This window comes from Limulus polyphemus, unplaced genomic scaffold (assembly GCF_000517525.1).
Source record: "Limulus polyphemus unplaced genomic scaffold, Limulus_polyphemus-2.1.2 Scaffold2716, whole genome shotgun sequence".
Lineage (NCBI taxonomy): Eukaryota > Metazoa > Arthropoda > Merostomata > Xiphosura > Limulidae > Limulus > Limulus polyphemus.
The window spans coordinates 122,103-146,553 of record NW_013668326.1 but is presented as its reverse complement, the minus strand read 5'-3'; the positions used below and the strand labels follow the sequence as shown (position 1 = coordinate 146,553).

Below are 24,451 nucleotides of genomic sequence, written 5' to 3'. Positions count from 1 at the left end.
TTGTTTAACTAAAATACTGCCTACAAGAAAATACTGTCACCAAATAACACCAACAATATATATATATATATATATATATATATATATACATTACATAATACAACCAAAAAAAGATAAAAAGTATTATAATAATACTTTGTGATTATAGTATGACTTAGGTGGATTTATGTAATATATATTGTAAAACATTTAATTTCATCACAAAAACATTATTTTTTAGGCTAATACAATGTTTTTATGTTGATAAATTAACAAGATTAATTGCCTTGTCCTCTGTATTAAAAAGAAGTATGTTAATTTAAGCCATTAAAGAGTTCAGATTATAATTTTTGTTCTTTTTTTTATACTAACTTCTATGCCAAACATATTTATATATAAATAGAAGGTTGATATTAGGTTGAAATACTAATGGAACATTGATATACTTGTTAATTTGTGACAGTTTTGGTGGGATACCTTGTTAATTGTAAACCCTACACATATAGTGTTTCAAAATATATCGTATGTATAAGGAAGATCTCGCTTTAATAAGCTATTTTATTATTTAGTCATGTATCTTGCAGTAAAATCTCAGTTGATATATTTTGTGTATTCTATGTTAATGTTGTATCTAAAAAATGAACTTGAGAAGAAAAGTTTGTATATCTATATTTCAATCAAACTTGGTTTTAATATTAATTATTGTCACATACAGAAATGCATATACTTATTTTTTTATATGTGCTCCTCATTGTTAGTTTTTACTAATTATATAGAAATTTTAAAATTATCCATGGAATCTTACAGCGAGAGACTAACTTTCTTTAAAAGAAATATCAAAAAATGGAATGCCTTTTTTGTTTACCAACTGAACACAAACAAATGATACAACTATATGCATAATTTATTGCATAACTAGTTACAATTTTGTTTCCAATGTTTTTGTTTTACTAAGCTACATTCAATTAAAAGTGAAAAGTCAAGATTTTTTTCTTTTCACAAGTAAAACAATTTAATCTTTATGTTTTATGCTTAGACATAGTAGTATTTTGGCTACTAACCTAAGACAACCTTGTTACCTTACTGGTACTGTATAATATACTACATCTATATACCTGTTTATGTTTTGTGTTTAGCAAGTTGCATATATGCCAACATTTATTCTTCATTTGGAAATAATTCATTTTAAAGAACAACCTGTGATTTCAGTTTCAGTTTGTCTGAAGTTCACATACACACCTGGTTATCCAGATGAGGAACCACTAATTGAAATTGAAAATTGTGAAAACTTGGAAGAAGATGATTCAAAAGAACTTTTAAAGTTTCTCCAAAATGAGGTTGAAATTTGAAATTTATTTGTATGTATGTTGGTTATTATCATTAGATAATACATGTAGTGAATAGTATAAACCAACCAATTTTAGGCAGATTTCTGTCAATAGAAATCATAAATTTTGTAGGGTTGAAAGTTTGAAATGTTTTTGACCAAATTATTTGTAACTTGCTTCAAAGAAGTCTGTTGTAATCTAATTTCTGTTTTCATTTAGGTCTAATCCTTTGTTTTTAGATGGGAGTTTCCATAATTCACTATAAGCCAGTGCCGAAACTTAGCATAATTTTATAGTTTTTAGCTATTTTATACTTCAGAAAATTTTAGCTCATTCTCTGCTTTTCTTACATATCTTGGAAAACTTGAAAAGAGACTGTGACTGTGAATTGTTAGTTAAATGAAAATGGTGCATGTGCAAAAAAGGTGTAGAAAATAGGTGATTCTGATACAGTACATTACCTCTTCTCATAAATAACTACTCTCATTAAGTGCTGCCCTCTATATGCAATTTTTATTTGCATGCCACAACCCTTGAGCTCCCACGTACCCCAAAATCAATGTCATTCAACTGTGTCTCGCATGCAAATCATTCATGCCACAACCCCCCACCAATAAGAGTGTGACACACCCTCCTGATGCATATGACTCCCTCTATTCAATTGTGATGAGCTATCACTTCTCGTTTTGGCAGTGCTATTGTCAAGATGTTTTTGTTTTGAAATTTCTTATGAAGTGGAGATATTTGAAATTTCTTCTACTTCACTTTAGCTGTTTTAAGTGATGAGATACCTTTATTGTTCTTCACTTTTTTTTTGCCGAAGCTTATGTTTCCACTTTGAAAATGTTATCATTTACTTGCAACACAATTACCTAGGCTTCAGGTGGCAGTACTCGACTGAGGAATTGTTAGCTTGAATACATTCGGAGATTGATTGTTATATGAGTTGTCCTTCGTAGGGCCTCGAGTTTGGTGGCCCACACATTTGGATCTTTCGACTTTGAACAGATAAGCTGTTATACTGTCGAACTTTTTGAATATTTTGATGTTAATATTATTATTTGTAGTTATTCGGTTTCAATAACATATATTTAGTTACATTGTATCTACTTCTTGAAAGGTTAAGGTTTTTTTAATTAATGTTTAGTGATATCCTTTTGTACTACAATGTTAGTTTAGGTTTAACATGCGTCTTTTTAATTTTAGGCTTAACTGTCATTTATCTAACTGGTAAATCATAAATTTCGTTAACTATATTGTTTCTTTTCAACAAGTACCATCTACTAAATTTTATTGTCAATATACATGTACTTAATTTTACAATGTAACAACTTTTCATTTTTGTAATTAATTATATTTTATACTTCCTACAATTAATTTCGTTTTTGAGGACCCTTTAGTCCATGGTCTGCCCAACCTTCTCCCACTATTGCTCACCTTCATCCTCAAACTGCTGGGCCTTCTTGTCTCTCTTTTGAGAAATGGTGCTGGCATGCCTCACCCTCCATGAGCTTTGGTTCATTTTGACTTAGCTTACCATTAGGCAGATTGTTTTTTTTTTTGTTGTTGTTTGTTTTCTTGCATCTCTGCACGTCGAATCTCTGTTGCCTGAATGGGGGGCAGAATCTGTTAATTTTATCCCTTTCTCTCTAGCCAAATTTTCCAACCTTCATCTTCTCCTATCACCTCTACTACTGGTATTGGCCACCATACACATCCTTTCTAAGGCTTAACAGTTATAATTTCCATGACCACTAAACTCACACTGTTGAGATGGGGTGTTTCACAAGATCGCTTATAGGTTTTCCTCATAATATACACTTGGTGTATATAGGTGGTATCTTAATCAAAAGGTAAGCTAGTATAAAAGAGAATGGTTCCATTGCCATATTTAAACAAAAATATAAGAAACATTATTCTTGTTTTTCTTACTACTAGGCCCAGGAGAACTTGGGAATGGTGATGGTTTTTACTCTAGTATCAGCAGCACTAGAGTGGCTAAATCAACGAGGAGAGGAAAATGTAAAAAAGAAACAAGAGGAGGAAGAAAAGAGAAAACGACAAGAAGAGGAGGAGGAGCAGGTAATATATAATATTCTTGTTCTTCATGAAAATTATTTAATATTTATTTTACCTTTTAACTCAACTGTTTTAATGTGTGTGTTTATCATTCTAGTATAGAATATATTATCTTTTTCATTTGAAAGATGCAACAAATTGCAGTAAGCCTTTACTCTCTTTTTTAGCTGTATGAGTATCACACAAGCCAAAGTGCTGTGTGATCAAGGGTCTTGGACTTGATTCTTCTCTCTTTTGTCTCATCTTTTTTTCGATCTGTAGTCTTTGTTTCTTTCTTATGATATTCATGATATATTACTTGTGTTTATGGCATATTCCTTGTCAATCCAATCTTACTGCTTTTTTTTTTTGTTTAACCTTGGGTATTATGTCCATTTCCTTTGGACAGCTGGCCATAAAACTTCATCAGTGTATCTATGATTATGTAATTTTACTTCATTTAAATAAAGATTTCTGTTATCTCAATCTATTATTCTTAAAAACTTGTAACACTGCAGTAAACAATTTAGGAAATATAGTATCTCCCTGTCTGACTGCTTGAATAATATACATGCTGTCTGTTTTATCATCATTTATAAGAATTTTGTCATTGGCATTGTAATTAATTTATTTTACAATCTGTTAGATTTATATATGTATGAGTATTGTATGTCTTGAGACAATGCATTCTGTAGCAAATCTTTTTCTACAGAATTAAAAGTTTTTTTTCATAGTCTCTAAACATTATACATAATCATAAATGGTATTTGATATTTATTTATTATTTATCTGATTGATAGCCTGTAGTTGGTCAATGGTGGTGTAATATACTATGAATTCAGTTCTATGTGTTAAAATTCATTTTGTAAATACTTTGTGCATGTGAGACAATAATCAATACATATACCATAATTTTGTCAAGGTCAGACACCTTTCTGTTTTTTATGGATCTAATCCTTCATTCTTTTCTTGAATACTTTTTTTTTCTCATGATATCCACACTTCTAACTTTTTCAATATTTCTTGTTTATCAAATAGCATTTCTCAAGTATTTTCATTAACAGCTGTTATATTTTCTTTATCATTGCTCATTGCACCTTTTTAAAGCTCTAATACTATTACTACTTGGTAGGTATTTGGGAGTTTGGTTCTGTGGTGTTTGGAAATCAAACAATTCACCTGCACCCATAGCTTTTGTTTTCCTCAATTAATCTGATCTGTATTATCTGTAATATCAGATTTTGCTACCTTTTTTTTTAGTTTTTAATAACCATGTATTCTATTCTGAGTTAACTGAACCTTTGTCATATCTTATCATTTCCACCATTAACATTTTTATTTTTTGTGATCATTTTCCCTGTTTGTTGTTCTTTACTTTTCATGTTACTTCATTTGTTAACTCATGAGGTTTCATTGTCTACATTGTCCATAGATTTACAATCTTTTTCATCTATATCAAATCTATTTTGAAGCTTCATCTTAATTTCATTTGATTTATTTATCAAAATTTCCAAGTTGACTTTATTCTTTCTTTGACATTTTTCACTTTTACAATGCTTCTGGCAAGTCATCACTCAATCATAGATTGTAAGTGCATTTTGCATAACACTGGATACTTCCGTTTCTAACATTCAAACGCTCTTTTTATGTGCTTGTAGGGGCATAGAGCAGACATGCACATTTTCGTCATTATAGTCTTACAATGATAATATTTGGGCAATTTATATTTCTTTTTAAACTTCATGATATTCATGTGTTTCTTCTATGGTAGAATAAAGCTCTGAAATTTGATTTTCAGAAGTAAGTAAAAAAAAGTTGGAAATGGAAAATATATATATATTGCACTATTTGTTTAATTTTCATTTGATTAGAAATTATACTTTGAAAATATTTTTATGCATTACTGAAGTAATATAAAATAGAATAAAGATTAAAATTTTGTAGTAGGTAAAACTACAAGCTGGGAAACTTTTTTTATTATCATGTAGTAAAAGATGTATACGTTAATTTGAGATATTTAAATGAATCAGTGTTATTTGTTTTTAAAACAAAATCTATAGCAGTTTTTCTTTTAACTATAATGAAAATATCTGTTAATAAAAATAAGTCATTCTTTACAATAACTATAACTAAAAAATCTTGGTAAATGGTAATGAAATAATGAAAAAATAAATGAAATTATTTCATTATCTACTTCATAATGGAATTGTTATTCCATTTAAAATCCATTATTATTATTATTCATTTATTAATAGATTATTTATAACCACAAGAGGAATTTTGTGATAACACAGTATGCTTCCTCCTGCATAAATATAAGAAGTTGATTAACCCTATCGCTACAAGTTTTCCTATGATCAGTTGTCAAAGGGCATGTCACCACATTTGTAGACTTAAATTCAAAATTTTATTGAACTACTATTTTGTGAATGTAAGTCAGTAAGTTTGGTATCAAATTGCAGATTATAATTCAAATTTTAATATTATGTATTAGTTAATTTCTTAATTTAAAACAAATTCCTAAATATTGATTTTTGTGTGTCACGTGGTATGTTGAATGCAGCTCAAATTATCAATATTGACAAGCTAGAATATAGAATAAAAACTAACTATCCTATGGTTTTGTCTGCCTTTGTCAAGTGTTTATATGGGAAAATGCTCATTTTTCATGGTAGAATCGAAGCGGACAGGTAAGAGATAATGGGGGCCGGCATGGCCAGGTGGTTAAGGCACTCAACTCGCAATCTGAGGGTCGCGGGTTCGAATCCCCATCACACCAAACATGCTCGCCCTTTCAGCCATGGGGGCATTATAATGTGACGGTCAATCCCACTATTCGTTGGTAAAAGAGTAGCCCAAGAGTTGGCGGTGGGTGGTGATGACTAGCTGCCTTCCCTCTAGTCTTACACTGATAAATTACAAACGGCTAGTGCAGATAGCCCTCATGTAGCTTTGCGGGGAATTCAAAACAAACAAAGAAATAATGGAGTTCGAAATATCATATTTTTTAAACCCAAATACAGCTTAGCTACTGAGCCTGATAAATTATAGTGGAATTCTGTGGTAATATAGTAAATTATGATTTCTTGTTATTTTAAAATTCATTTAGAAAACCTAAAAAATTAATTTGTTTTACATCCTCCATGTGCAAAATCTGATAAGGCTTAGCAAATTATGGAAAGCGGCAAGTGAGTACAAACTTTGTAAGTAGAAGAGATCATTGTTTTCTATATTTCATTATTTACTGTTATGTGTTTTAAGAAAAATATCTGAAATTAAAGAACTTATTTGTAAATAGTAATAATATGTATACATATATGTAACGTATTATATCTCAAATGTGACTATATTTTACAAATACTGGTCCACTAGAACAAAGCCAAGATACATCACTTTGTAAAGGCCAGTTTTATACTGTTGGATATGGTAACATGAATGCATATGCACTGCTTAATTGCAACTTCTGTAATGTTAGTCAAACACAGCTGAAAGGTCAATAAAATAAAAATAATAAACATATATAGATGTATAATATTATGAGATTCAAGCTATTTAGCCTAAACATTTGTGGTTTTGTGTTATAATTTGTAGTCATTCTAGAATGAAATAAGTGTAATTTTATATATATTTCCTAATTTTTTTATGGTGGTTGCAAGGTCGGTCAAGTTGACCAAACCCATATAGAGATACAATAGTAAAAATAAGTGATAAAATATAAAGCTTTTTCTAAAAAAAGTTTGATAATTATTTGGAGGCTATAAAGATTTCTCATGTGAAATTTGACAATCTTCTGATGCATAAAAGTATTTTTAATCTGGAAATCAAAATTACTTTACATATTGGACAGTCAACATTCAAAAATAAAAAAATGCATGAGTAAATTATGACATAAAAAATCTTAAGACTTAATAAAACATATCTGATATTTTGTTTACAAAAGCCTTGTAATGTTTACTGATAATCTGCAAAATTTCATGAAGATATACATACTGTGTTTAATGTTGTAGCATGAAAACTATAACAAGCATGAAATGGTTATGAGGTTGGTCCCTGGGATCAAGCCCATAGTGAGAGTGTTAAACTGTTTACCATTTGGCTTAATTTAATACTAGAAAAATGACCACAACATATTCCAATATGATATCTTACCTGCATTCACAAATAGCTTTTCTCAACTTATACTGCCCTTTATACGTGTAAGTTTTCACTCACCAGTAGCCTTGATACTTCCACCTACCCTCCTGTGAGACATCTGCATGCTGTCATGCAAATGATTATGCAACAACCCTCTACCAATAGGAGTGGGACGCAACTCCTATCATAACTAGCACCCTCTCTTCCATGCAGCCCGTAATCACTTCTCAATCGACAGTCCTACTCATAGGTTGTGTTTTCGCTCATGCTTTCCTACTAATTATTTTTTTTGTACTTGTGTGGATTAATTGTGTAACTTTGTTTTTCATTTACCACTTCTTATTTTTTTTTGCTCAAGTTCCATGTGTTATTCCAAACACATTTTTTTCTGTCTTTCAAACCCTTTTTTTTTCTTTCGACTTTCCCTTAATTTTGACTTGCATTTGGAGCTAGAAAGGGCATTATGGCAGGCTTTTCTACTGAGGAAGTAACAGCTCTGTTAGAAGGGAGTTGGCTACTTTTTTGCAATCTTCTGAGTTCCCAGATAACTGTCCTCTACAACCATGTGAGAGCATGCTTGAACATGTGTATGAGACTTTTAACAACCTGTTCTCTCCTCCTGCCTATGCCTCACTGTCGCATTTTGTTTTGGGGAAGATGCCATTGCTTTCTCCTTTGCGACTTGATAATTCAGGTTTGTTATGTTTTATCCTTGTTTACCATTTCCTATTATTCCTCACCTGCCCCAAGGGGCCAGTATCTTGTGCTTCGACTTCTTCACCAGAAGTTTGGGTTCACACAAGTCATTTTAGGGACCAGTTACATTTGGGAGTCTGTATGATGTGACCCCCACATAATCTGGAAGACCATGCTTTGGCATATCACCGTTTGATGTTTCCTTACCTAGACTTGCACCATTTAAACTCGCTTGTTCCTTTAGGGATTCGATCCAAATACTTCAGTTACCTTCTCCCAGCCTCAGTTTTCCTGTTTTCCACCATAGCACACCTCTTCTTGTTCTCTCTTTCCTTGCTAATGTGGCTCCATTATTGGAAGCTGTTGAGGTCAGGATTCCCTTTTGTTACAAGTGTATTTGCCTCCCTTCTTATTGTGTAATTTGTGCCTGGCTCCTCTTTTTGTACCATGAGGTTTTTTGGGGGCATTCCCAACTCTGGAACCAGAGTTGAGTTTGAGTGGTTGCATACATTCCTTTCCTCATTGGCTTCCTGTTTATCCCAACACCCTCCTGTGTCTTGCCCACTTCCCTCTTCTCTCTTTCTAGTTCCAGCCTCTCATATTCCTGAGGTTTGCTGTCGGTACTTGTGACACTGTTCTGGGGCAACCAACAGTCTTGGAGACTACGTAGTGAGTTTGGGTCCTGTGGGGGCTGGGCCTCTCTGCTTTGCCCACATTTGGTGATCCTTCATCACAGACCCTTGAGTATTGCAGGTTGTCTTCAGGGGTCTGATCCTCCATTTCAATTTTCTTCCTCCATTGTCCCACCATCCTGTTTCCTTCCCTCCTCCTCGGGATCCAGTTTTCAGCTAACATCTTTCAGTGGTGGTACAGGACATACTTCACATGGTTGCCATCAAACTGGGAATTCCTCTCATCTGGTTTTTCTTCCCATCTGTTTTTCATCCTCAAGAAGACCAGAGACTGGCCCTTTCTCATCAATCTTTCAGCTCTAAACCACTTCTTGGTCCTGCCTCATTTCACCATTTAGTTGTACTTGTCTCTGATGGATTTTCACTCCTGATTTATGGAAGATGATAGTGAATGTTTTGGAGGTATACCTTCTCTTTCTCATCTCCCCTTTATCCTGATATTACTTTCATTTTGTCCATTGGGGTTGTGTTTTCCAGTTCAGGATCACCTCAGTTCCTTGTTTTTTATCAGGTGGTCAATGTGTTTGCCTGATTTCTTCATTCCCAGAGTCTTTGTTTTCACAATCACATGGGTGACTGGCTAATTCAAGCTCCCTTGCTGCTTGCCTCTGCTCTTCATACTCCTACATGAAGCTGCTTGGGTTGGTTGATTTCTGAGGAGGAGAAATCTTTCCTCACCTCCATGTTCATCTTGGGATATTGCTCTTTTCTCTCCTTAGTCAGGCCATCCTTCATTTGCAGGCTATGAAGCTACTAGTTCTCAACCTATCCTCCTCTCCTTCTCTCACTGTGTGAGAGGTTCTCTCTATTTTGGAGATATGGACTTCTCTGGAAGCCCTTATCTTTCTTGATTGTGCTCAAATGTATCGCCTTCAGTGGGCTTTGATAGACCAGTGGAACCTTATTCGGGATCCCTTGAACACCCTTGTCCTCCTTCCTTACAGACTGAGTTCAGCTGGTAGTGGATCAAGACCTCCACAACCATATGTGTTCCTCTTCCTCCTCCTTGTCTTGGACATCACCTCTTTACAGATGCCTCTCTTTCTAGTTGGGGTGCCTACCTACAAGCTCCAGAGGTCTTGGGGCAGTAGACTCTATCTGAGTCATCTCTCCATATCAATCTCTTGAAGCTCATTATAGTTCGTTGGTCATCAGTTCACTTACTTCCACTTCTTCAGGGCCAGTCAGTGATAATTCATTCGACCACTTGACTGTGGTCTCGTCCATCTCCAGGCAAGGAGGCACTCAGTCACAAGACCTCTGTTTTCAGACACTAGACCTCCTGTATTGGGCCCTTGTCCATCATATTCATTTGATGGCTTGTCATGTTCTGATTGGCCTGAATCTAGTAGCAGATTGCTTATCTTGTCCCAACATGGTTTTCATATCATTGGTTTATACATTGTGGTTATCCTTTATTCTCATCCTACTCTTCTCCACATTACTTCCTTTCATACCTGGGCCTTTTGGTCTCCTCCATCATGGGCTATTGCACTGCCATGTCAATCACAGTTCGTTTTACACAATATGCTTGTGTCTTTCATTTGCCTGTCCTTTCCCTTTTGTTTCTTTCACTCTGCATCACCCTCCCTCTCTCCCGGACTGGAACCTCAATGTAGTCCTCCATGCCCTTACCCTTCCTCTGTTCGAACCTTTGTCAACCTGTTCCTTCTATCCTTGAAGATCCTTTTTCTCCTCCTGTTGGTGTGCAGGTATCATCAATCAGATGTGTTTGTTATTGATGTCTGCAGCACCTTATTTCACAGTTGATATGTGTTCCTTTTCCCCGATCGTTCTTTCCTGCCCAAAACTTTGGCAACTTGGGAGGGTAATTCTACCTTCACACCAATCTCCCTTCCATATGACACTTTTATGACCATTCCAACCCTGCTCGCCTCCTCTGCCCATCCGGGGTCTCTGCTGTTACATGGTGCACACTGCTTTCTTTGGTTGTTCCTGCTTCCATTTGTTTATTCCTTGGAACCCTTCCAAATACCATGATATTTCTCTTATTACCCTTATGGGTTGGATTCCTGTGGCTTATTCTTCCCTTTCATCAGATAATTCTCATCTTTTCTGTGTCTCTTCACATCAAATCTGTCACCTTACCATGTCCCTGGCTGCTCATTTCTGTCATCCTTTGGAGGACATCATTCATGCTGGTATGTGAACCACTATATGTATCTTTGCTGCTTGTTATTTTCACCACCTGACCATTTCCTGTTCTATGGGATTTTGTCTTCCGTCTCCATTTTGTGCACCATGATTTCTTAAGAAGTGGGTAAGTGCTCCATTTTTATATATTTTCTTTGCAGTGGACCTTTTTTGCATCTCATGATCCTGCTTTGTTGCAAGTTTTGCCTGACCAAGTACACTTATTCTTAAATCTGCACTGTAAGATCTGTGTGTGAAATACACCCACTGGTGAGATGAGGTGTTCTGCAAGACTGTTTGTAGGTATTTCTTGTGGTATTTTGCTTCATAGAAATGATTGCTGCCCATCCCTGATAATCCGTGTCACTGGATCAGTCTGCATTTCAAAATAAGGTGTCACAGTCACCCATTGCACTTTCTCTGGTGCAACATTCCTCCAGACTCTTCATTGTGCTGTTTCATCCCTTGTTTTAGTGAAGTATGGGAGTCCTTGTCACTTACCTGTTTCTAGCCACTGGGGTGGTAGATCATGAAGGCTTCCTCCTGAGTGTGCTCACTCCAACTCAGTTAAGACTAGGGTGATGGTGTTCTGCTGATGTAAGGAGCTTTGACTCTTATCCTACCACAAACCTGATGTAAAATTCCAAGTGATGGTTAGAGCTGTACCAGCCACATACATTTTCATGTGTGTGGCCAGATACTCTCATCCTACCATGGACAGAATAATAAATTCCCAATGCTGCCTGGTGTTGGTCTGTAGATGAACCTCAATTTGCTGTCCATTTTTTTACCGTCTCCTGTGTGTTGGTTCCTGGCAGATATGGTAATGGTTGTGTTGGATGTTGTAGGTCCTTGGTACAGAGGCTCCTCTTCCCTAACAGTTCCCATATCTGAGGTGAAATGTAGAAGACCCTCTTCCTACCGTGGGCCAGATATCTCTATCACTGTTTGACTGATGTTGGTTAAGGTGGATCTCCCACTTACAGTCCAATGTGCCCTAGCCACTCCACACCAGGGGTCCCTTAATTTCATTTATTTAACTTATTTGTGTCCTTCCTTTAATTCCACCCTTATTCCAACACATTTTCACATGGGAGAAGAGTATACCTGGCTCAGACATGGTGTGGTTTCCCACCAGTTTGTTGCTTTCCCTTTATTTGCACATCCCATGGTCTTCCTTTGGGTATTTTCTAAAGGGAGATCATCTTTCACTTGCACAGAAGAGAAGGCACTAGTTACAATAGGAGTTGTGTTGCACTCCTATTGGTGGAGGGTTGCTGCAAGATTATTTGCATGATAGCATGCAGATGTCTCATAAGGTAAATATCTATCAGAAATACATTTTCAGTGTAGGAAAATTTTAACTTTTGCTCTATCTCTACCAACTTGGATGCCTAAAAAACTGGTGAAATTATCAATTTGATATGAAAACTGACAGTGCTTCTTTAAATCTTGGTGTGATTCCAAACAGCAATACCCTAAAATTGCATGTATAGCTGAAGATCTAGATGCTGCACCTGCATCCTAAGCCAATGTAGAGAGAACATTCTAGATTTGTAGAGAACTGACAAAAGGCAAATGCAACATAACTAGTATCACTCTGGAGAGTTAAGTTTTCCTAAGAATAAATTTAAAATTAATCTGAACTTGTGTTATATCATATATTTATTTATGGAATTAAAATACCTCATGACAAGATAAAGCCCTAATAGAGAGAGAGAGAGAGGGTTATCTGAATATGGAGTGGTAATGTGAGTGTACAGAAAATTTACATCTTAGTGAGTTTTTGTTTCAATATATTTATATTCGTAGAGCATTTTCTACTGAAATCAAAAATATGTATTTAAGGGATTGTTAAATTAGCATCATTTAAGAAAACTGGTCTGTAGCAGCATTTTCTTTTTCCATTTAGGACTGAAAACAAAGCATTAATTGTTTGACACTACGTATAATAACATTTTGTTTTAAAAATTACATGCTTTATCAGTAATAATTTATCAAATTAATTCTAGAAAAGATTTGAAGGAACTCGTGTGACTATTGAAACATTTCTTTCATGGAAAGCTAAGTTTGACCTGGAAAGAGCCTCATTGTCTAAGCAACAAAAAGCAAAAGAAGATGCAACAAAAAAATTTACAGGTAATTTACATTTTAAACAAGAAAAACATCAGTTAATTTTCTCTTGGTATTTCTTGTATTTTTGAAACATTAAAATAAAGTAAAAATAATTTTATTGTTAAAGTATCAAACTGGCAATAAATATATAGTAATGTATTGACATTCATAAGTTGTGTTGACAAGTCACATTTATATTATCTGAGATTTATTTTACTTTCCCTTATGAGAACAAAATGGCATATTCACTTGAGTATCATTTGATATTAAGTGTGTACTTAGTACAAAAATATATTAACCAGTATAAAAGTACAACAGAAGATTGTTACGGAACCAGTAAAAGTGTTAGTATTAGTCTAAGTACAATAACTACTGCATTTTTAACTTTAAAATAATGTATTTTAGGTTTGAAAAAGCATTCTCATTATAATCAGGTTGTTTTATTAAGGGCTAAATAATTAAAACAGTGAAACAGTATATTCTTTAAAATATATGATAATGAGAGTTATCTCTTAATATTTAAATCTTATCATTACCACCTAAAACTAAAGCTGGGCAGATAACCGGTATAATTTATTACCTATGAGCATTGATTATATCAATTAATGATGTTTAAAATAAGCAGTTTGTCTAAATTATGATTAAATTTATTTATGACATGAAAATAATCAATTAATTGAAAGTAGTATTTACAACTATTGTAACTAATCGAGTAATCAAAATATTGTCATTATAATTTCAGATTATTAGTTTTAATTAATTTGTGTTTTTTCAGCTTAACCTTATGCATACAGTAGGGTCAGAGTGCACATGTTACAACATTTTTATAGGTACATTCAAAGTTTAATTAAACTATTATATTATCAATATATGTCAATAAACTTGGCATTAAAACTACCTTATATTTCAGAGTTTTATATTATTTAAATTATAATTCCTTAACTTCAAAAGAAAATATTTTAAATTCTCATTCTGTGTTCAATGTCACTTGACACTCTGTGATCACAATTGCCATTTAGTTTCTTTATATTTTTCTATGAGTTTCTGTTTATTCAGCTAATGAAACCATGTACTATAAATATTGGCAAGCCAGAAACCCCAATCTCTTTGCTATACTAGATATCATTATTTTTGTAACTCCCACATGACATGCTTTCCTATTTTTTTTTGTCTTTTAGGATGTCTATAATTTTTTCTCATGGGGGGGGGGGTCGAAGGTCTTGGTTTGATTTCCACCAACAATGCTTGCCCTTTCAGTCATGGGAACATTATATCGTTTTTCAGTTGTAGTAAACTACTAAAGCTATCTACCAGTGTCCCTAAGTTTTTAGCTGCAAATTAGAAGGAAAGCAACTGGCTGGCAGCACACACCAGCAACTCTTGGACTCCTTTAGTATTAAATAAAGTTGTGAATATACTGTTTAATTTTATTTTTCTAATTTATAATTGTAGTCTTTAAAGCTGTATAAAGTGCAGCATCACTGTTTTTATGTAGTATTGCTTTGTAATTTGTAACTTACATAAATCTATTCTTTGGTGTTATAAATTTATTATAACTATAAGTTAATTTTTTTTATATTGTATGTATGTTACTGTCCTGGGTATGATTTTAAATAGCATTCAATACTAGTACATTCAACTGTCAGAATAACAATGAGACAAGTGCTGTCTAGCTGGTGTAGTCTCTGGGTTGCCCTTAGACAAGGCATAGCACCCATTAGCTTCCCTTACCAGGGTTATAGTTGAAGGGGGTGCAGGATGATGGATCATGCTGTCTGATGCAACTGGGACAACGATAGAGGGAACTTGGTCAAGTTAAATTAGCACTGCAATCTGCAGCAAGAAATGGCAACCTACTGCAGTATTTTGCCAAACATAATATATGGTATTTCATGAGTCAAGGAAAACCACAACAGCATGAAGGGATCCCTGATAGAAATGGGGAGGACACCTTGCCCAGTATGGAGAGTCGTGTGTGACAGGTGACTTCTAACTGTCAGCACGCTACTGTCCATACCCAGAAGAGAGCAGTTGAAAGAGCAGCAAGGAATGTGAGGACTCTACACTATATTGGAAAACTGTTTAACGTCAAATATAAGGTGAAGATATTAAAGTTCAGTATTCTAGATCTGTGTGAAACCTGTTGGAAAGATGTTGGAACTATTGTTTTAGGAGGTCAGATGCATGAAAGAGGACTTTGGATGAAGAAACCTCAAAGTGTTTGCATGGATTTTGAGCAATATCTGCTTGTGAAATTAAAGGCTAAACCTTTTGACTTTGTAATAATACAAGCCTATGCATTAAAAGTTGAACATGAGGAAGAGGACAGTGGTCATTTTTCTTAAGACTTTGATAAAGTAAAAAACTATGCAAACCTCAAGAAGTGGCAAAAGTAATGGGAGATCTGAAAGCAAAATTTGGTTGTGGCCAAGTGGATAATATTGTTGGACCATGTGAAATTGGAAAGAAAAATGAAAGAGAAGAGAAATGGATTGATTGGTGTGCCATACATGATCAAGTCATTACAAGCAAATGGTTTGAGCACTACTCAAGAAGGGAAAGTCCTAGAGTTAATGTTAGAAACCAAATTGATTACATCACCATCAATAGAAGATTTGAGAATGCAGTACCACAATCAAAAACTTATCCAGGGGCTTACTGTGGGAGCAACCATGTCCCAGTAGTATGCACCATCAAGATTGAGGAAACTTAAGAAGCCAAAAGCAACAAAGGAGCTCAAGTATACATCTCTAATGGAAAAAGATCTCATTAAAGAAAGCTATACAGTTGCAGTTAAAAACTGTTTTCAAGAACTTAAAAATGAAGAAAATATGTCAAAATGGGAAATTTTTAAAGAAATTCTAGTTGAAACAGCCAAGGAGGTTATTCCATTAAAATTAAGGCAAAGGAAACAGAAATAGATGACGGAGGAAATCCTTGAGCTCATGGAAATAGAAGGGAGATTAAAACCTGTAGTATGGAAGAATATAAAATACTTGAAAAAAGAATTTAATCAATGCACAATGAAGAAAAGGAAAATTGACATAATGAAAAATGTATAGAAATAGAAAACAAAATGATAAACATGTTACATCAATGTATAAGAATAAGGTAAAGGAGGATGCACTGCTAGTCGAACTATAAAAGTTAAGAATGGTGATATATTTATGGAACAAGATAAGTATTGAAAAGATGGACAGTCATGAAGTAAAGCCAACTATTAAGAAGAATGTGGATGGATTGAAAATTCTTAAGTCAGAAGTGGGAACAGTTATCAACAGAATGAAAACCAATAAAGCTACAGGACCAGATGAAATTACAGTAAAACAAATAAAATATTTGGTAGAATTCAGTATAGAAAAGTTAACAACTATTCTTAATGAGATTTATGAAACTGATGGAATACCTGAGGGACTCATTAAATTAATCTTTATTGCACTTCCCAAAAGATCTGGAGCCATTGCATTAGAATGATGGACAATATAGCTAAGTATGGAAAAGTGAATTGAAGCAATTGAGTTGTAGTTCTTAAGGTGCATCTTGAAGGTATGTTGACGAAGTCGCACCTCAAATGAAGATATTTTGTCAAGAGCAGGTTGCAGGGGGAATCTACTGACTAACATCAGAAAGTTTCTCAGACACCTTATGAGGTAAGAAGAAATTGAAGTCTGGTCATAACTGGAAAGATTGGAGGAAGGAGGTATCATGGAAGACAGAGGTTGACATATGTCAAGAGTCTATTTAAATGAATGAATGTACTGACATTGTAAATTATTTTTTTCTTCAGGAGAAGAATGTCACCAATGTCTTGCATGGATATTGTAGATAGATAGAGAAATATTTATGTTATGGAGGATGTTGTAACAGCATTGGTATGTTTCACACCTGCAGTTGCAGGTGTGAAACATATGGGGTAAATGTTCTCTTTGACATTTGCAAGTATCAATCATTTTCTTAAGGTAACAAAAAACACAACCTGTGAAATTTCTTCCATCTTGTACTTTATATTGTATAGAATAATATAAAAACATACTCCATTTTCTATTTATTATGTATAAATAAGATGCATTTGCAGTACAGCATTCATAAGGCCTAGGAAAAGAAAATTATACTTGCAGTTTCTCAACCAACTCTGAAAAAAAAGATCCTGACCCTACAAGTTGTACTTCTTCCAAAAAATATTCAGAGTTGTACATAATGTAACCATATGTTTATTGATTGACAAGGTTTTCATGCCCATTATTTTTTGTGGGTAAGTTTCATAATGAACCTGTTAGCAATACATAAGTTTGAAATTATGTCAGGGAAAACATTGCCATTATAATATATTAAAACATACTTGTGTTGTTGTTGTTCTATGATTATTGTACTAATTTTTTCTAGTTAGCCTTTTTTAAATAAATTTCACATTTTTGTTTTCCCAAGACAGAATTTGAAACTCTTCTTTTTTCTTTTTTTACAACAATGATAGTTTTAGTTTATTGGTGACAACTATACCAGTATCCATTTTTGAGCAATATTTTCTCAAAGTATTGATCTCCAACAACACTATCCAAATATTTAATGTGTGATGATCTACATACTGATAAGCATAGTAGCACTTAACTCATTATGTTTGGCAATGTGTCTCCAACTTGATGCCATTGTTAAGTAATAAGCTTCCTCATTCAAAGACGTAGTGAGTTTAATGGGCTTCTCATACCCATGCTTTCCTGTATTGTGACTAAAGTGTTCTGTTGCTCATTTCAAACTTCTTGTAAATAACCAAATACTTTCTTTGTAGTTGTGCAATTATTGATCTGTTCAGTGGAAAAGTTCAATTGTAACATTATTAAAACAAACTTTTAAAATGCACAAGGTTTTGGACAGATAATGAAATATTTGGAATTATTATGTTATTTATGAAAATTTGGAAAACTATAGCTTATTTTCTTTTACAGATAGTATTAATTTATGAAAATTTGTTCATTGTTACATTATTCTATGCTTGATCACCTAAGTGTAGTTGTGTGTACATTTTGTTAACCATCACGTAATTAATCATCTCTATAGTCATGTTCATAAGAAATTGTAAACTCAATCCCAACAACTAAGTGTATGTAAGATAGCAAATTTATTAATTATAAGCTTTCATGCTGATAACAGCCCTTTTTCAGAGCCATCAATCAAAAGAAGAATACTAAGAGTGCTATTATAGTTTTTGTTTTGTTTGTTTAAACACATCTTAAGCTCATTGTTTTATGAATAACTTAAAAATATATTTGTTTTATTGTTGCTTGTTCTGTGACACATGCTGATATCTCTTTCTTTTTTTTTTTTCGTGTCTCTGAAATAGGGTTGTTATCATCCTGAAGACAGTTTTAATAATTTTTTATTGTTTTATCATCATTGTTAAAGCTTGGTGATAAACCTGATTAATTGGTGAAAATTGATCAGTGCCACTTAATATAAGTGATTAATCAAAATTATGATTAAATCAATTAATGCCATGAAAATAATCAATTAATCAAAATAATTTTCATTATTCCAACTGTGCAGGTGATCAAAATTTTGCCATTATGATTTCTATAATTTTAGATTAATTCATGGTTGTTCAACTTAATCAATTAATGTCAAAACTAAAAAAAATAATTAATTAATCAAAATTAGTGTTTTCCATTATTAATACTTTTGATTATTATATTCTATTAATATTGCAAGTATAGTATATTGTCAGTCAGTTGAATAGAGAAGGTTTTAATCTTTCATGCCTCATTATTTTATTCTTTTTGATTTTAGTGAATGATCTTCCCTGATGTGATGGGCTCTTGCAAATAGATCAGTATTATACTTAGTTTTGCATGCCCATTATGCTTTTGAATTCTAAATTTCCTTGGTCTTTTTGATTTACCAAGGTATTCAAATTGACTCTTACAAAGGATGTTGTAAATGGTGTTTCTGTTCTTCATTGATTCTTTAGGTAGTTTGTGCTATGGCTTTTTCATGAAGACTTTTCTATCCATATGTTGTTAGCTTATCCTCTGTGTGTTTCAGAGAGACCTTTGGTATAGAGAGAATATGGCTGGGTGTCTGTAATTTTCTTGGTGCTTATCTTCTTTATTTTCATTTTCATCAAGTATTCATCGTATCTAATGTCAAGGAAATGCAGAATAATTTTTGTTCCCTTCAATCTTCTGTGTCACAAGCAGATATTTGAACCACAATTTTTTTTATGTTCTGGTTTGAAGGAAATAAAATACAACTTTATACCAGTTCAGATTGTTTTTTCAAGTTAAATGGAGCATGAAATGCATTAAATACCAGTTACTCGTTACTCTAAGGGAAAATAAATAAATGCACTTCCTGTATGTAGAAACTTCACTTCTTTCTTTTCTACATTGCAAAAAAGGGAAATTCACCAAAATTCTTACTGTAAACTATGCAGAAAAAAACATACTCTTTAAGTAGTCAGTTATGTTTAAACAATCTATTACCATTGCCAGGTATTTTATCATATTCACTTTTCTACAAGTTTATTTTTGAATATAACAATAAAAATGAAAAGAAATATATGTATTATTTCACACACAAGTTCATGATTCACATTCTTCAATTAAAAATGTAAAATTCAAGGCAGGTCATCAATAACTTTTGTCTACCCTAGAATTAATGTGTACAAACTGTGAATAAAAGCAACAAAAAATGGCATTTGTATAAGGTGTAGGTCTACAGTATCGAGACTCCTAATTCCAACTTATTCTCCACTGCACCAGTAATTTTTAGACTTCAATTAACTATTTCATTTAAACTTTATACGACAGCAAAAAACCATAGCTCAAGTTATGGTAAACAAAGTATCAAATTATGTAATGATAAGCAGCTCATAGGCATACATTGCAGGTAAATTTTTATTTTCGTTTAAGTTTTCTTATCTAACATAATAAGTTTTTAATTTTTACATTTTAATTACTTTTGTTAAAAAATATATATAGAAATAAATAAAAAATAAACAGAATGAACAGAAAATTTACATTTTCTTCAGGCATTAAAGTTGTTTTGTACTTGAGTAACTAGCTTTTGTAAGCCTATTATTTTCTAATTATGTTGTTTGTCAAACAAATAATCAATATAGCTTTCAAATATGTATTTTAAAACATGAACAATAATTCAAACAGTAAAATAAAATGGTCAAAAACTACTCTAATTTATCTGGCTTTCTAAATAATCTATAAATAGGGTAAGCAAATTTCATTACTTACCAAAGCACAAATTCCAGTTTACCCTTTGTAAAATCTTGGTAAATGGCACTCTTTATTGAAATAAATGAAAGACATCATAATTACAATTCATGAAATGGCTTTCCAATACAATATCTTACCTCCCCTCACAAATAGCTTTTCTTAATACTTTTCTTGACTTATACTGCCCTCTATAGGCATAAATTTTTACTCACCAGTAGCCTTGATACTTCCACCTACACTCATGTGAGACATCTGCATGCTATCATGCAAATGATCATGCAACAACCCTCCACCAATAGGAGTGCAACACAACTCCTATCATCACCAGTGCCCTCTCTTCCCAGTTTAAACCACTCATCATGGTCTAACAATTCCATGTCACATCTACCACTACTGCTGTGATTACTATAGATGATCTTCCTGCCAATTCAGTGGCATCATAGCAAGTTTTATCAACTCGGGAAGTAACAGCTACTTTTATGCAATCTTCTGTGTCACCTAATGATTTTCCTCTCATACAATGTACAGGTATGCCTCAACATGGGGATGAGGATTTGGGCAGCCTATTTCCTCATCCTGTCTATGTCTTACAGTCACATTTTGTTTCAGGGGGAGGTGCTCAGGCTTCTTTCTCCCTTTGCTGTCTTAATCAATCAGATATGTTATAATTTTTCTTTGTCTCCCATTTCCTATGATTCCTCACCTGCCCTTCACCAAATATTAGGGTTCGTGCGGGTCAATTTGGAGACCAGTTGCATTCTGGAGTCAGCATGCAATGTAACCCCTACATACTTTGAACGAACATGTTTTGGTGTATCTTCATTCTGTGTTCCCTCCTTTGACTTGCAGTGATATGAGTCACTTGTCTCTTTCTGGGTTTGGACTCCAGTACTTTAATTTTTCTGAATTCCTGTTGGGTCAGAATACCCTTTTGTCTTGGGCATGTTTACCTCCCACCTCATTTTGTGATTGCATCTAGCTCCTTTTCTGCACCAGGAGGTTTTGGGGGGAATTCCCAACTTTTTGGACACCAGAGTTTAGTCTGCACTATTGTATACCTCCATTTCTTCATTGGTCTCCTTTTTCTCACATCTCCTATTGTACCTTCCTCTTTTGGGGATGTGGGCTCCTCTAGACCAGTGTAGCCTCAATCGGGATCCCTTGAATGCCTCTCTCTTCCTTCATCCTTCCTTACAGACCGACTTTGCCTGGTGGTTGGATCAAGACTACAACACTATGAGTGTTGTTTTCCTCCTCCTCATCCAGAATGTCACCTCTTTCTGGTTGAGGTGCCTACCTTGATACTCAGGGAGGTGACTCTATAAGAGTCCTCTCTCCATATCAATCTCCTGTAGTTCATTGTCGTTCATCAGGCTTTGGTTCACTTCCTTTTGGCCATTCAGAGCCAGTCAGTGAGGGTGTATTAGGACAACTTGACTGTGATTTCGTCCATCTCCAGGCAAAGGGCATTCAATCGAGAGGCCTCTGTTTTCAAACACTGGACCTCCTGTCATGCGCCCAAGGCCATCTTATTCCTTTGATAACTTATCATATTTGGGGTGCCCAGAATCTAGTCGTGGATCACTTATCTTGTCCCCACAGGATTTTCCATATGGATTAGTCACTCTACCCACTGGTATTTCAGTGGGGGGTTTCATATCTGAACACCTTTGCCACTTATTTCAAATCCCAGCTCCCTTGATTTTGGTCTCCTATTCCACATCCATTGGCTGGATCAGCAGAGGCTCTCAGTCAGGCTTGGACTGGTCTGTACCTGTATGCCTGTTCTCCCAACCATCTGTTTTTTTTGTCATCCATACTTCACAGTGTTGTGTTCTTTTCAACCACATTTCAATTATACACAATGTGCCCATGTCTACCATTCTTCTGTACTTTCTTTTTGTTTTTTCACTGTCTCATCCTGCCTCCCTCGCTGATTGGATCCTCAATGTCATCCTCCATGCCCTTACCCTTCCTCCACTTGAACCTTTGTCAACTTGTTCCTTCTCTCACCTCTCCTTACAGTCTCTTTTTCTTCTCCTGATTGCAGGCAAATGCTGTTGATCAGACGTGTTCAGTATTGCTGTTCGCCACCACACCTTATTTCACTGTTCCTGGGTGATCCTTTTCCCTGATCATTCTTTCCTGCCCCAAACTTTGACCACTTGTTAGGGTACTTTCACCTTCAAGCCCATCTCCCTTCCATATCACACCTTTATGACTGTTCCGACCCTGCTAGCCTCCTCTATCTGGTCAGGGCTCTCTGCTGTTACATGGTGTGTACTGTTTATTCCTTGGAATCCCTCCCATTCCCATGACTTCTATTCCCCTATAGTTTGGATTTGCCAGCTTCTTTGTTGTTTGTTGTCTTTTCCGTGTCTCTTCACATCAAATCTGTCCCTTTACCATGCCACAGGCTGCTCATTTCTCTCATTCCTTGGAGAACATCATTCGTGCAGTATGTGGACCACTCTTCATAGGTATCTTTACTGATCATTATCTTTTCCAATCCACCTATTTTATAGGGTTTCATCTTACTCCCATCCCCATTTTGTGCTCCATGATTTCTCTATGAGTGGGTGAGTGTTCCTTTTTTTCTACTTTTTTTTTTCAGGGTCCCTTTTTCACATCTTCTGATCCCACTTTGTGGCAAGTGTTGCCTGACCAGATATACTTATTCTTAAATCTGCACTGTAAGACCCGTGTGTCAAATATACCCATTGTTGAGATGAAATGTACCACAAGACTGCTTGCAGGTATTCCTTGTAGTATTTTGCTTCATAAAGATGTTTGCTCCAGACTATACACTCATGGACTAACATGAGTAAAGCAGATGGGAAATACTGCCCATCCCTGCTGATCTGTGTCTTGTAGGTCACTGAATCTGCCTGCTTTTAAAATAAGGTGAAGTGATCACCCATTGCACTGTCTCTGGTGCAGTATTTCTCTGTGCTTTCTAATGTGCTGTTTCCTCCTTTCTTCTAATGGAATATAGGAGTCCTTGCCATTTACCAGTTCCTAGGTGCTCGGGTAGTGAACCATGGATGCTTCTTCCTAAGTGTGCTCAATCCCACTCAGTTGAAAGTAGAGTGGTTGTGTTCTTCCAATGTAAATTGCATTGACACTCATCCTACTATAGACCTGATGTACAATTCCAGATGCGATCAGGTGATGGACGATGTCATGGAGATTGTCAGTTTATTATATGGTCATATCTGTTAATGTTAAAAATGCAAGCAGAATCAATATTTTCATTGCAAAACTAACTTCTGTAAATATATGCATATTCAAGGTGAACAAACATAGCAATTATTACTAAACCTAATAAATTAATCTAGAGAAAAATACAGAAAATAATCTAAAATGTGACATAGAACAATGAAAAATGCAGATACAGTGTAACATAAGATCATTCAATTTCTACATATTTGTCAAACACAGCTTTTAACATACCTGTCTGAAAATTAAAAATATAATTTTTTGATGAAAAAGAAGAATATAAAGGTACTTAAAACTTAAGTTTAGAGAACTTAAAAGCCTTCAAGAACATAAATAAAAATAATAGCATTATCATTTCTGAATCTGATAAATGAAATAGTTTTGTAATTTTGAATACTTATGAACATGTAAAAAAGGCTTAAGACAATTTAAATGATTCATCTATATTTATGAAATTACACTTTAACCCTACTGATACAAGAGAGGCTAGATTAAAAGCTGCCTTTTAAGAATGGAAAATGGACAATATTGTAACTAAAAAACAATACTTGAACATTAGACCATTATGCAGTCATATATAAGTTTTTTATGGTCTACCAAAAATTCATAAATAAGGTTGCCCATTACAACCTATAATTTCTAACATTGGAATTATAACTATTCTTTATATGGTTTTCTGGTTGAACTTTTGACATCTTTTACCACCAATGAACATACATTGAAAGGCAGCTTTGAATTCTCTATTGAAATACAATAAATGAAGTTTGATAACATTGTTTACTGTACCAGTTTTGGTGTTGAATCAGTTGTATACAAACTATTAGAAGAAACTATGCAGTCAAGTGGTGATTTGATT

General features: G+C 34.2%; 1 protein-coding gene across 1 annotated transcript in view; it reads left to right on the top strand.

Annotated features, from left to right (window-relative positions):
* Positions 1 to 24,451, top strand: part of LOC106467718 (RWD domain-containing protein 1-like) — a 41,424-nt gene that overhangs the window by 14,571 nt on the left and 2,402 nt on the right. Inside the window, exons 3-5 of the mRNA XM_013928092.2 lie at positions 1,189 to 1,316; positions 3,246 to 3,389; positions 13,054 to 13,180. Coding sequence (XP_013783546.1) covers positions 1,189 to 1,316; positions 3,246 to 3,389; positions 13,054 to 13,180 — 399 coding nt within the window. The remainder of the gene's footprint in view (positions 1 to 1,188; positions 1,317 to 3,245; positions 3,390 to 13,053; positions 13,181 to 24,451) is intronic.